The 14,815-nt window shown below is 30.4% G+C and overlaps 1 protein-coding gene across 1 annotated transcript; it reads left to right on the forward strand.

Annotated features, from left to right (window-relative positions):
- Positions 1–11,038: 11,038 nt before the first annotated feature.
- LOC147802992 (uncharacterized) lies at positions 11,039–14,455 on the forward strand. The gene has a single exon (XM_087152813.1). The coding sequence runs from the start codon at positions 11,039–11,041 to the stop codon at positions 14,453–14,455; it is 3,417 nt and encodes a 1,138-aa protein (XP_087008939.1).
- Positions 14,456–14,815: the final 360 nt, after the last annotated feature.

Genomic DNA, 14,815 nt, shown 5'->3' on the forward strand with positions numbered 1-14,815 from the left:
TACAAGAGCAATGGCTCTCACTTCCTATTGAACTGATAGACCGCATAATTGAAAGCATCACACATCGCTGTTTGTGCTGTATTGCTTCTAGAGGCAATCATATTCCATATTAAAGGTACTTTTTCTATTGCAAACCGATACTTCCAATTTGTTTATTTTATACATGTGCTAATTTCTATACTACTATTAATGTCTGATAATTTCTTTTTATGTTGTTTAATACCTTACTATGTGTTGTATATTGTGGGTAAGTTTCATAAAATTCCATGTGTAATTTCTTGAGTTATCGCGATTTTTGTGAATTTTCCTTAATTTATGATAACCAGTGTAGTTGCCTTGTTGTTTGGAAATAATGGCAAGACAGTGTATTCTGTTTGATTTTCATTACCAATGTTTGTTTGCTTTAGTATTTAGTTTCAAATTCATAAAGATTTATTTAATCTGAATTTCACTTCTGATAATATTTTTTTCGCTTTTACTTTAAATTATTAAAACTTTCTTCCCTCACGTTTAAAAAGTACTAAATTTTATTCCCTGTTAAATGATGTACTTGCACAAAATCAGAACCTTGTCATTTGAATACAACTGGACAGTGCAAAAGGTAAAGCTACACAAATATTGACGTGTCTTCTTTATCAATCTATATACTTAGTGTAAATCAGGCATCTTTAGCGAGACAAAATCCACGGATTGCAAAGAAGCCGTATAAAAGGTGAAGATAAACAGTAATTAGTACATCTTCCTCTTAAGAATTTGAACTGGAGCTTGACGCCCTGCTGTAAGAAAAAATCAATTTACGGTTAAAAGTACTGGCATTTTGTATGCATCATCCGTGAAATCCATTTTTACCGTAAAATATTATACCATTTTTTACAGTAATATTCATTTAGTTAAAGAGATTCAGTGATTTTACTGTAAACACTACTGATTTCACTGTAACATTTACAATACAACAGATTTTTTATTTCTTAACATGTTCTGGTGAAAATGAATTTAACGGTAAAAAATACTGGGACTCTTATTTTTGCCGTTGTTTGATCCGGAGTTTTTTTAAGTGAAGTACAAAACGAAAATGTTCCTGAAAAGAAATAAAAACTCGATGCGTAAATAAAAAAAACAAAACATAATGAACAAAACCTAACAAAACAAAACAAAACCACTCTAATCAAAATAATCATCAAAAAATGGAAGAAAAGGAGAAAATTCATCATTCTAATTGCGATGAATTACTTGCATAATTAGTTTTTTTAAGTTAACTTAATTGAAACGTATACAATCAACAGCACCATCTGTCGGATTTTTTTAAAATTTAAACTGAAAACTTTGGGAGGTAGCATTTTTAACTTTTCATATAAATTTAGAATGTGTTGAATGATTTTTATGCCTTTTTTTAATTGTTTTCTTGCTATAGATTTTTGATAACCATCTCTTTAATATAGGGCATCCAATATTTTAAAAAGTAAACCTAAATCTTATTGTGTCTTTTGCGAAAAATATTTTTTATGCAATATATGAAAAAAAAAACACTTTAAGGATAAGATTTCATTTGGTATTAATTTTTTTCCAGTATAACTCTACTTTAAAAGTATATTTAAAATTAAGTATATTAAAAGGTATTTTTTAAATTGAAAATTAAATAAAAAAACACATTTATTGTAAAAAAGTTAATTTTATTCCACTGTCTCATGTTTCTTGAAATATTCGAAAACATAAAACTTAAAATTTATTCGTTGTGTCATTCATAACATGTTTCTTTTCTGAAATAAAGGGAAAAAAACAATGTATGGAAAATGGTACTGCTCATTTATTTGAATACAAGATAAAAATTCTTGATTTCATTAACAAATAAAAACAGCACAGTTTCTTAAAATGACACCGCCATACAAACAAAATACAAATATTTAATTTGTAATAAAAATGGAAACTGAGAAAATTCGTGTAACACTTGTTAAGAAAATAAAGCCGTTTATTTATTTAAAAGTCAGCGTATTGCTAAAATAGTTTTTCTGATTGTATGTCTAATGAAATATTCATGAAATACAAAAAACAAAGTTTTTGCTTCCACCCACAAAATAAAAATGAAAAAAAAAAACATAACTTCCTGGTTTATTTTTTATTTTTAAATATATTTCAACTGAAATGACTAGATCTTTTTTTCTTAAATTATTTAAAATTTGAAATATTTTTTTAACTTTAAATTTTGAGGCATAGGGATTACTAAATCTTAATTACGTCATTCTTTAAAATATTTTGTAGAATGAGAATAACCTTGAAATATAATTAAAGAAACTTTAACTAAATTTAACAGCAGTACATATTTAATTATATATTTACAAAAAATATATTAACTAATCAATTATTTACATGAGTTGCATTTTCCTTGTGAATCAAATCAAAAGAAAATAGAAGTTTGGCGGAGTCTTTTAATACATTGTATTTTTCAGCATACATGATCATTTCATACATTTTTTAATACATAATAATTTCATACAAAATATTTTTATTTGTTTTAACTATCTTTTAAGGAGAAAAAAAGAGAATATCCCAATAACAATGCTTTTAAGGCCGACCTGCTTATGTAAGGGTTAGGGAATGGGCCTTGCATCAGGAAGGTTCTGGGTTCGAATTCCGGGTAAGACATGGATGTTCTTTCCTTCTCTGTGCTATCTGCCCTTACAGTGGGAGCACGTTGTCCCACCTAATATGGTGCCCCTGAAGGAGTGGCCTACAAATCTGCCTTTCAGAGGCCTGTATGACAATAAGTCATTCTTCAGGTGGGCATTGAAAAAAAAATGGTTTTAAGAATGCTTCTTCTAGTAGATCGCAATAATTTTAAAGAAAATAATTGGAATTATTGGTTGATTTGGTTGGTTCTAATGCCACTTGCCATACTAGCAGGCCTGCTTGGTGAAACCGGGCAGATTTAAGGTAGAGGGTGCGCTTCTTGTTTTTCAGTGGCGCCATCTATGGCCAAGAATTCGACTTCTGCCACATCATACGTCACATCTGCTTATACGGCGGACCCATTCAGACATCCATTCATTCATCCACAGATCGTAATTTTGACCTGAATCAGAGAACGATCGATCTCCAATCCAGTACCCCCAGGGGTGTTGATTTGTTATGGGAACATGGAGGACTTTGCGACTTGACAGTATTTTTACGTGCATCAGTCACCAACTACACGGGGAGTCTTCGGTCGGCAGGGTTCGAACCAACGAACTCTCGGCCATGGACCCAGCGCCCTACCGACCAGACTTGGAAAGAATTATTAAAGGAGGAAAACAAAAATGAACTATGACGTGAATAAAATCTTCTTGGATATTAAAAAAGTGCACCAATGTAGAAAGACCGCAAATAATATTACATAAAAGAGTATATTATATATTTTTTTCTATAATTACGAGTTTTCATTAATGACGAAAAAAAAGTTTAATAGTTAAAAAAAAACGTAGGTGCAGAAGCAAATGCAATCAAGAAGCAACAAGGAAATAAAATGGTCGTTAAATAGCAATTGCAATCATGAAGCAACAAGGAGATAAAGTGGCCATCAAATAGCAATTGCAATCAAGAAGCAACAAGGAGATAAAGTGGCCATCACATATGTAGCAATCGCAATCAAGAAGCAACAAGGAAATAAAGTAGCCACAAAATCAAACAAACGAAAGGAGACATAAAAAAGGTGAAGGATCGCATGAATACTTTTTTTTAATACAGTACTCCCAATTTAATATAATGATTGGTTTTTTCCTAATAACTCAACAGAATAAGGCAAAATCATGCCTTTATTATTTTCAAGCCTGTTTCATTACAATTTTTCTTCAGTATAACTTATTCAGTTAACTTATATTGAATTACAAATATTTTATAGATGTCTTTAGAATCCTTTAAAAGAATATAAAAATAAAATTATTGGAAAATAATTGCCACGGTGTTAATAAAAAATTATTTCTTAAAATGGTGCATTTGCGCACCATTGGCCGAAAATGGGCTAAAAATTAGAAGAATTCAATACCTTGCATCGAAATCATTTAAAAAAAACTTAGATGAGCAATAAAGAATCTAGGAAACAAATCTAAGATATAAAGCAAATATAAATTCATTTATATATTATATTGTTAATTTTTCAATTTAAAAATTCAATGAATTAATGAATGCAAGGTTTAAACCTTTTCTTAAGCACTCAAAATATTTCTCACAATAAATATTAATAAAAACTTAGATACTTAATCCAAAAGTTAGACCCAAAATGCTTAGTTAATCTTAGAATCAAAACCCTTATTCAAACTTATAAAAAATTAAATGAACAGTGAAGAATCTGGTAAGCAAATCTAAGATATAAAGTAAATCTTTAATTTGTTTAGTATCTTATATTGTGAGTTTATTAGATTAAAAATTTAATGAATTAATGAATGCAAGGTTTTAACATATCTTTAAGTCTCATAATATTTTCTGCTGCATATTTTAATAAAATCTTACTTTTTAGAAATTAAATAAATTTATCTTACTTTAAAATCATTAGAAAATAAAATAAATGAACAATGAAGAATCGGAAAAAAATATCGGAGAACAATAAAGAAGCGGAAGATTTAGTCATTTCAGATAATTTTTTCGGAAGTTATTGGAAACTCTTGTTCCTTAAAAAAGATATTGTGAAATCTTTAGAACCTATTTTTCTAAACACTCCTTCAAAAAGAAGAAATAAATGCTTTGGAATACAAATAGATTTTGCTTGAACAATATTTGAAAGCCATTATGACAAAATAATATAATTTTTTATAGCAAGCGTTTTTGGAATACCTGTGTTTTAGTTTTACTGTACATTTCTTTGCCTTTTTTGACTGTGTTGAAATTTTAAAACGTAACAAGCAAGTATACAAAACATTTGAATTAAAAACAAATATCGTCCACAAAATGCGATTATAAAAGTAATAGAAATACATAAACTAGAACTGTTGAATAAAATTTTAAAAAAACTAATGGAATAAAATAGTTCCTTTATTGTTTTATAATTCTATGATAATATTTTTGCATTTACAAACTATTTTTCATGCAATAAATACCCAAATCAATATCAAAAATCGATTTCTTTTTTAAACGCTTTTTTTTAAATTTTAGTTTGCCATTCGTTAAATCATTACAAAAAGCAGTGTCAATGCTAATAACAATACAAACTACAACAATTTTTGTACTGATTTCTTATGTTTGTTGTTATCTGCATTAAAATATTGTATGAATATTACTATCTCTATTGTAATTAAAATATTACTTGAATGACTTTTTTGTTACCATTAGCAATTTATTTTCCTTAAGCGGACTTAAATTTAATTTTCGATTTAATTATTAATTTCATTTTGACTGAGTCATCAATTCTGTCTTCAGCATTAGTTCACTGAGATATCGGTTTTGATTCATAAACTCAACTCTTTGTTGCTCCAAAAAATTTTCAAAGCCGGAATAGCCAAGCCAGGCTGGAAGAACATTGGGCTCGTGCTCGTGAGAACGTGAGTTCGTTTCCTTCTAGCCGGAGAAGATAAATAAAAAAACGTAAAACTTAAGCTTTCCTTTACAATAAACTTTCGAGATAATATTCTTTTAAATTTGCACAACAAAGTTTACCTTTCGAGGCAGTAACATTTCCTTCAATAGTCATATTTGAAACAAACAGATAACGCTCGCATTTAAATAAACGAAGTATCATTGCTTTAAACATATTATAATATAATCGAATATTCAATTTATTGTGTTTCATAAAATCACGTATAAAAGCGACTAATATGGATTTGAATTTAGTTCAATTATAATATTGTAATTTAATGCTCTTAATTTTAAGCATTATGATATTAGTAAATGGACACATATTGGTTTATGATGAATGAAAAATACACAAAAAATCAATGCAACTCAAATTAATGTAAACGTATGTTAACGTAATCATGTTTTAACTGTGCCAACACGTAATCATGTTTTAACTGTGCTTTAATTAGAAATTTTCAGTGCTCAAACCGATCTAAAAATAATTATCAAAGTTATAAGCAGTTAATTAGCAAAATAATTACTAATGATAAGAAAGTAATAAAATAATAATTAAGCTATTACTTAAAATTATGAAAGGCACAAATAATTACTCTTCTGTCAGTGGCGCTTGAATCAAAAAGGCATCAAAACCACTTATCATTCACCAATTATTAAGCCCACTTGCAAATTTAAAACCCATGCTCATGAAACACATTTTTCAAAATATGTTGATGAAGTATGTTTTTAGGTTTGAAGGTTAGATTTGGATTTTGCAGGAAATATCTTTTGAAGTTTTATTCCATCGATTTATTTCATCAGAACAAACTTTTTTCGCATTGTTTCCAAGCAATACAACGAGCACATTTTATTGACCTAATTAACATTTCCTTTTCTCATATACTAATATTTATAATAATTAAAATTTCTTGAATTAAAAAACCCTTTATCTTATACTGGGAAAAAGTAAGGACAAAACTATTATAATATGAGTAAATTCACCGTCTCTCTAACTCAATGATAACAGCAAAAATCATGGTAACTTTTACTGCAGCACTACGGTAATGGTGCTTAGAAAAATTAACAATAAAATTTGGTTTTATAACCATGCTGTTTTGTAGTGTATACTGTAAAATTTAGCAGTTTATAACGATATCTTAGATTATGGCATAAGAACCATTTATGAAGTTTAATTTCTTTTTTTTTTTTAGTTTTTATTTTAACTAAATGTATGCAAACCAGAATTTTCGGTAAACTACTAACATACGAACGGAAAAATTATCTAATGAATGGTTTAAACACCGTATATTTTGCTTTTATTATCAGAATTTTCCTCAAAACCAGAATCATCATTCCCATACTAACACAGTAATTCTACTGTAATTTTCTTCCGTATTGTTTATGTATAAAAATATATTTAAATTCTTACTAGTGAGATTTCAGATCTAGTTATTCAAATAAAACAGCATAACCCTTTAAAATAATTTATTTTTATTTAAACAAAATGTTGAATTATGTAAAAGGAATATGGAACAAATTACAATTTTTCTTTTAAATAAATCAATAAATGCTTATACTGTCAAAGTTTTAAGGATCTTTTCAAAATTTTTAAAGAATGATTAACTTTAAATCATTTTCATTCTTGTCTAAGATTTCAAAATTGTTAATTAAATGGATTTTTTTAGTTTTTCTGATTAATTTAAAATACATCTGATTTCTTAATTAGAACATTCAGTCAAAATTTTTAAAAATTCACTTAACTCAAAATTAGGAGAAAGCACAATAAATATATACATCGGTAATTATTGATTATAATAAATTAATATATTTTGTGTTTCCAAATTTTCTGTATGAAATTCTTATTGCTTCAACTTAATTTAAGAATTCAAATCATTCAAAAATAAACCTTTTTTTAAATAAACGCTCTTAATGTTGAAGACTTGTTAAAGACAAAAAATTATATTTATACTTACTACATAAAAATAAACTCTTTTCTATTTCTTAAACATTTTAAAAGATGCTGTTTTCTATGCTTAAAGTTTTTTAATTGCTTATACTTGAAAAACTACTGATACACATAAATAATCAAAGAATAAAAAAAGTAAGTAAATCATGTTATATATTTTAATTGTCTTATTTATTAAATTTAAAAAATTGATGGAAAGTTTTAATTAAACATTTTCTCGTATAGATGGCGGTACTGTTAAAACTTATCAGAATTTCTATCTGGGTATATCACCTCAGCATTAAAGGAAAACCATCATTCTCGAGTTAAGTTCAAAAGAGAGAACATCTTAGAAAATTTAACTTATGCTAAGATAAGGAGAATTTCAAAAGTATAATTGATTTATCAAAAACGTAGTTATACACTTTTATAAATTGAATTGTTTAAATAAAGAGAAACAAGATTTTGCCTAATTTGTTGCAGATATCTATTTAAAACATATTAAATAGTCATAAAAATAGCGAATTCAAAGAGTATTTGAATTATTTATACTTATGTTGCTCTCTTAATGATGAATTTAAATTCAATAAATAAAAACGCTTTGTAAAGAAATAATATTTTTTATCATGATGTAGATACATATTTGACTAAAAAAAATTATTAATTAATATCATAGTTATGTAATCTCTTTTTTTAAAAATATAATTGATTTATCAAAAACGTAGCTATGCGCTATTGTAAATTAGATTGTTTAAACAAAAGAGAAACAAAATTTTGTCTAATAGGTTACAGAATTCTAAATAAAACACAATTAATAATCATTGGAATATTGTATTTGAAAAAAACGCTATTTATAATTTGAGAAGTCTTTGAAATATATCTTAATTAAGTTGCTCTTTTAAATATGACTTTAAAATTAATAAATAAAAAGTTTTATAGAGAAAGAACGTTTCTTAAAATTGTAGAGATAGATATTTAGCATAAAAAATTTACTAATTAATATGATAGTTATCTCAAATTAAAAATTTATTTGTTACATTATTTTATTTTAAACTTATTACAAAGTTTTGCCTTATACGTGGCACAAACTTTAAGCAACTAAGGAAATTTTATTTGGAATTTATTGAATTTTTAAAAATTATAAATTAGTGAGATTGAATTTGGTTAAATACATATTTTAAATCCTTGTTTAAGGCCAGAAGTGTGAAATACATTTAAATTGTTTCCAAAATATATTTCATAAAATTACTTACTTACAATTTATTAACTACTTCTCAATTTACAAATATCTGTCCACAAATTATTTTTTTCGAAAGACATTAGAAAATATTTAAATAGGCAATATTTTGTTGGTATTAAATTAATACTTTTCCTTTTTTTAAGAAAACACATCCATTTTTAACATTCCTACTGTGTTAACAAACAACCGTAAATTGAATAAACGTCTTTTATTGCTGTAACGAGCCCTCATCCCCCTCATACCAGAAAACTATCCCCAGATGGCGCCACTGGCGCATCAGAAGTAATAACTTTTTATTTTATAAAAAACTTAAAAACAGTAGAAGTAGATGTAATGTAACTAGAGACGCGCCATGCAGCGCTAATACCTAACTAAATGTTTTCATCACTTTATAATCATCATTTACCATTTCATGTAAATTCATCTTCATCTATTTGTAATTAAAACCAATAAAGGTTTATGAATCATCAAATTGGCGGTCTAAAGGTAAGTGGAACATTTTCCACAATTCATATTGAAAACAGGAATTCATTTTAGATTGAACATTTTCTGGCGCCCGAGCAGGGACCGCCATTAAGAGATTTCTTGTTTATTTTCGATTAGAAATTTAGTTTCATAGAATAGTGACTTTAAGTGTATAAATAGTTCGCTTATAAATTAAGATGGAGAAATCCAAACAAAAGCGTACTACGATAAGGTCATTAACAACTAAGTTATTAACCAAAATCGAAAACATTTATCAAGATGATAAGGTGACAATAGATGAATTGCATGAGTTAATGTCTGAATTAATGTTAAAACAAGAACAATTGAAAGAAATTGATCTCGAAATTCAGCAGGGTATTACGGATGTAAATGAAATCGATACAGAAATTATAAAGTGTGATGAATATTTGACAAATATTGTAAGAAGTAAAAGCAGATTAAACAGAAAAATAGAAAAACTGTCGGTAGTGTCTCCTGAGTTAAATTCGAACATTTCTGAACCGAAGATAAACACTAATATAAGAATAAATGAAACTTCTTTTGTGAAACTGCCTCTTTTAACTATAGAGAAATTTTCTGGCGATCCTTCAGATTGGCAAAGATTTTACGATCAGTTCGAATCTGCTATAGATAAAAACACTGGTTTGTCGAATGTTGAAAAGTTTAATTACTTGAAAACATATTTAGTGGGATCGGCTTCAGATGCGATTAAAGGATTCAGTTTAACAAATAATAATTATGTATCAGCAATTGAAACATTAAAAGAACGCTTTGGCAAGAAAACGTTGATAATTAACTCTCATTTGAATAAATTATTGAGTTTAACCCCAGTAGAAAAATCAACAGATATTTTTTCATTAAGAAAACTTTTTGATTCTTGTCAAACTGAAATAAGGAATTTAGAATCTTTGGGAATTAATCAGGAAAATTACGGGGCTTTACTCTGTCCTATACTTATTAAATTACTTCCCTCAGATATAGTGTTAGAAATAACCAAAAAATATAGCAATGATGATGAGTGGAAAGTATCAGAGATCCTCGATATTTTAAAAACAGAAGTAATTAGCCGAGAAAAAGCCACGGCCTTGAGTTCGTCTATAACACGAGTTTCAGAATGTTCCCCCTTCCCCTCCTCAAAGCGTAGCAGTGGAGGCGAGAATTCGCATAAACAAAATAAGAATCGCATATCAACGGCGTCAGGTTTATTGAATGAATCGTGTAATAAGAAAAATAAATGTATTTCTTGCGGTAACGATAGACATAATTTATGGGATTGTAATGAATTTAAAATGAAAGAAATGAATGAGAAAAGGGATATTTTAAAGAGAAGCGGTTGTTGCTTTATTTGTTTTCGCTTTGGCCATACGGCTAAAAAATGCAGGAGTTTTGTAAAATGCGATATTTGTTTTAGACGTCATTATACATTTATGTGTCCGGAAAAGAAAACAGATAGTAAAGTGGAAAGTACGGTTTTATCGAATGAAACTTGTAATCCGGAAGTATTAATGCAAACGTTAACAATTCGCTTAATAAACGGAAAAAAAGAAATAGTTATACGCGGATTGATAGACACGGGGTCCCAAAAGTCGTATCTTTTAAAAGAAACAATAAATAAAGTAGGTTACAAACCAATAGGGCAAGAAAACTTAAATCATAGTCTTTTCGGTGGATTGCAAAGAAATAATCAGCATAATAAATACAGAATTTTTTTGAGTGATTTAAATCGGGATTATTTTTGTAACTTTGAAGTTTATGATCAGGAAAAAATTTGTACAGAAATTCCTAAAATAAGAGACGGCTCGTGGATAAAAGAAGCGAATAAGTTAGGAATTAAATTTTGCGATTATAAAAACATGGAAGGGTCGAATTCAGAAACTAAAGAAATTGATTTACTTATCGGAGCCGACGTTTGCGGTAAACTTTTCACAGGTATTATTAAATCGGTCTCAGAAAGTTTAGTTGCATTCGAAACGCGATTAGGTTGGACACTTATGGGTAAAACTCGTCAGCCAGAAAACAGTAATAGTACAAACATAGTTTTGTCCCTTCATGTGGCTCAGGCTAAAATTTCGGATCTCTGGAAACTAGATACGTTAGGGATATTAGACCCAGGTGAAAAAGAATCAGGAGAAGAAATTGCAAAAGCTACCGAAGACCATTTTAATCGCAACATTAAGGTACTTGAAGATGGGAGATATGAAGTGAGCCTTCCATGGATCTTAAATCACCCTACTTTGCCTAATTATAGAAGTGTTGCTGAAAGAAGATTGAAGAACTGCGTTGAGTCCTTAAAGAAATCAGAAATATTAGAAGATTATGAAGCGGTATTTAAAGAATGGCTACGAGAGGGAATTATCGAAGAGGTTGACCCAGACGATACAGCCACCAATGAACATTTTTTGCCCCACCGAGCAGTGATAAAAGAAAATTCTACTACCAAGATCAGACCTGTTTTTGATGGTTCGACCAAAATAAAAAATTTCCCCTCTATCAATAATTGTCTTGAAAAAGGACCTAATCTTGTGGAGCTCATTCCTTCAGTGATCAACAGATTTAGATTAAATAAGATTGGAGTCATTGCAGATATTCGAAAAGCTTTCTTACAGATCCAACTGAGTGAAGCTGATAGACCTTTCTTAAGATTTCTATGGTGTGAAAATGGAGACCTTTCGAAGATCAAAATTTACCAACATAGAAGAGTGGTGTTTGGCTTGACTTGCAGTCCATATTTATTAGGAGCCACTCTACGGTACCATTTGAAAAAAGCGCCAGAATCAATGCTGGATACTGCAGTTAAATTAGAAGAATCATTTTATGTAGATAATTGCTTAACCAGTGTTGAAGATAGAGAACATTTGCACAAATTTATGACTGAATCGCAGTATATATTGAAGAGAGCTCAATTCGATCTAAGAGGGTGGGAGCATAGTATCCTAAATTCACAAGAAGTAGCCATCCCTAAAGAAGAAAGAAAAGTACCAGTTTTGGGACTGATTTGGAAGTTAAGTACTGATTCATTGACTTTGGACTTAAAGGAAACATCGCAGGCCTCTGAGACTTTAACCAAAAGAAAAATTCTGTCTGAAGTTCACAAAGTATTCGACCCAATTGGTTACACGTGTCCAGTAACATTAAGACCGAAGATCATGCTTCAGGAGTGCTGGAAGCTAAAATGCACTTGGGATGCAGAATTACCATCTTCTATTAGAAAAACGTTTGAAAAATGGCAAAAACAACTAAGTCAATTGAAAGATATAACCATTCCGAGGTGTCTCTTGGACAAGCCTGAAGGTTCGAGAAATTTAAGTTTACATATTTTTTGTGATGCGAGCAAGGTAGCTTATGCTACATGCATATTCCTGAGAAGCCAAAACGAAGACTCGACATCATGTCAGCTCATTCAAGCTCGATCTCGAGTAGCTCCTCTAAAACCCGTCACAATACCCAGACTTGAACTTTTATCCTGTACAATTGGAGCTAGACTGGCACATGGAGTTAAATCAGACTTAAGACTTGAAAATATTCCAACATTTTTCTGGTCAGATTCAGTAAATGCCCTCTTTTGGATAAAAAGGAATGAAAATTGGGCCACTTTTGTTTATAACAGAGTCCAAGAAATCAGATCTCTCAGTTTGCCAGAAGAATGGAATTATGTTCCCGGAACTCTTAATCCAGCTGATCTTCCCTCACGAGGATGTACTGCAGAGCATCTTAAGCAATCTAAATGGTGGGAGGGCCCTATGTGGCTGAAAGATCCACCACAGCTCTGGCCAAAAGATATTATCGATCCAGATTTGGACATTATCAACGCTGAAAGAAGAAAAACGGTAGTGACTTCAACAAATTTATTCAAAGGACAAATTCCGTTATATGATACTTTAACATCATATCGAAAAATGATAAGGGTAACTGCTTGGATTTACAGATTTTATCGAAACATCAAGAGTGCTGCGAATGAACGAAACCTCGAAAAACAGCTGACTATTGAAGAAATGAAAGACGCTGAAATGGTTATTGTGAAGTACGTGCAGAACAGATGCCTAGCAGAAGAAACCAAGCCTTGCTATACTTCATTACAAACTATAACGGATGATGAAGGCCTTATACGAGTTAGAACAAGAATAGCCATGAGGAAGGATTTGAGAACATTTAAGTATCCTATTGTTCTGCCATCTGACCATAATGTCACTCACTGCCTTATACGTGATAAACACAAAGAACTAAAACATGCCGGAACTCAAATTGTAATGTCAGTTCTAAGAGAACAATATTGGATCCTCAGATGCAGAAAAACTGTTCAACGAGTGATTAAAAAATGTGTCATTTGCAAAAGATTCAGCGCTCGTCCTACAGAAGTGCTAAGTGGTCCTCTACCAGAAGATCGTGTACGAGAAGCATTGATTTTCGAGGTCATTGGAGTGGATTTGTGCGGACCACTCTTTTTGAAGGATGGAAGCAAGAATTGGATCGTGCTGTTCACCTGTGCGGTTTTCCGAGCCATTCATGTTGAATTAGTAACTTCACTTTCCACGGATAGCTTTCTGTTGGCATTTAGAAGGTTTATAGCACGACGAGGAAGACCCGCAACGGTTTTCTCTGACAACGGCACAAATCTGACTCGCGCGGCTGCAGATCTGAAATCAGTAGACTTCGAAAAACTAAAAGAGTTTGCTACTTCGAAAAAGATTCACTGGAAGTTCAATCCTCCCTCTGCACCCTGGTGGGGTGGATTTTTTGAAAGAATGATTGGAATGCTAAAATCAATTTTACGGAAAGTCCTTGGAAGAGCAAACCTTCTCTATGAAGAGCTATACACAGTCATTTGTGATGTTGAAAGCATCATAAATTCCAGACCACTTACGTACATCTCAGAAGATCTAGAGGACCTGATACCATTAACACCTGCCATGTGTTTGCACGAACTTAAAGAATCTGGAGTACCAGATATTGATTTAATTGATGCCACCAGGATGAAAAAACGATTTGCCTATCGTCAAAAAATTCGAGAGGACTTAAGAAAACGTTTCCGAATTGAATATTTAGGACAACTTAAGGATTTTGCCCGTAAAAAGAAAGACTCTCAAGTTAAAGAAGGAGAAATCGTTCTCGTAGGGGACGATAACAACAAACGCATCAATTGGCTTTTGGGCAAAATAGAAGCTCTTTACCCCGGCAAAGATGGAAAAACAAGAGTGGTGCGCGTAAAAACTCGGCATGGATCATACTTACGACCATGTCGAAAACTTTATAGACTTGAAGTGACTAATTGAGTTTCGTCATGACATTCGTCGTCCAAAACTCAAGGTGGGAGGATGTAACGAGCCCTCATCCCCCTCATACCAGAAAACTATCCCCAGATGGCGCCACTGGCGCATCAGAAGTAATAACTTTTTATTTTATAAAAAACTTAAAAACAGTAGAAGTAGATGTAATGTAACTAGAGACGCGCCATGCAGCGCTAATACCTAACTAAATGTTTTCATCACTTTATAATCATCATTTACCATTTCATGTAAATTCATCTTCATCTATTTGTAATTAAAACCAATAAAGGTTTATGAATCATCAAATTGGCGGTCTAAAGGTAAGTGGAACATTTTCCACAATTCATATTGAAAACAGGAATTCAT

The sequence above is a fragment of the Parasteatoda tepidariorum genome, chromosome 10, assembly GCF_982258835.1.
Source record: "Parasteatoda tepidariorum strain Cologne lab strain chromosome 10, Ptep-v5.0, whole genome shotgun sequence".
NCBI classification, from domain to species: domain Eukaryota; kingdom Metazoa; phylum Arthropoda; class Arachnida; order Araneae; family Theridiidae; genus Parasteatoda; species Parasteatoda tepidariorum.

Bases quoted from the DNA above. Each gene is read 5' to 3' on its own strand.
- LOC147802992 (XM_087152813.1), top strand. From the start codon at position 11,039: ATGGAAGGGTCGAATTCAGAAACTAAAGAAATTGATTTACTTATCGGA.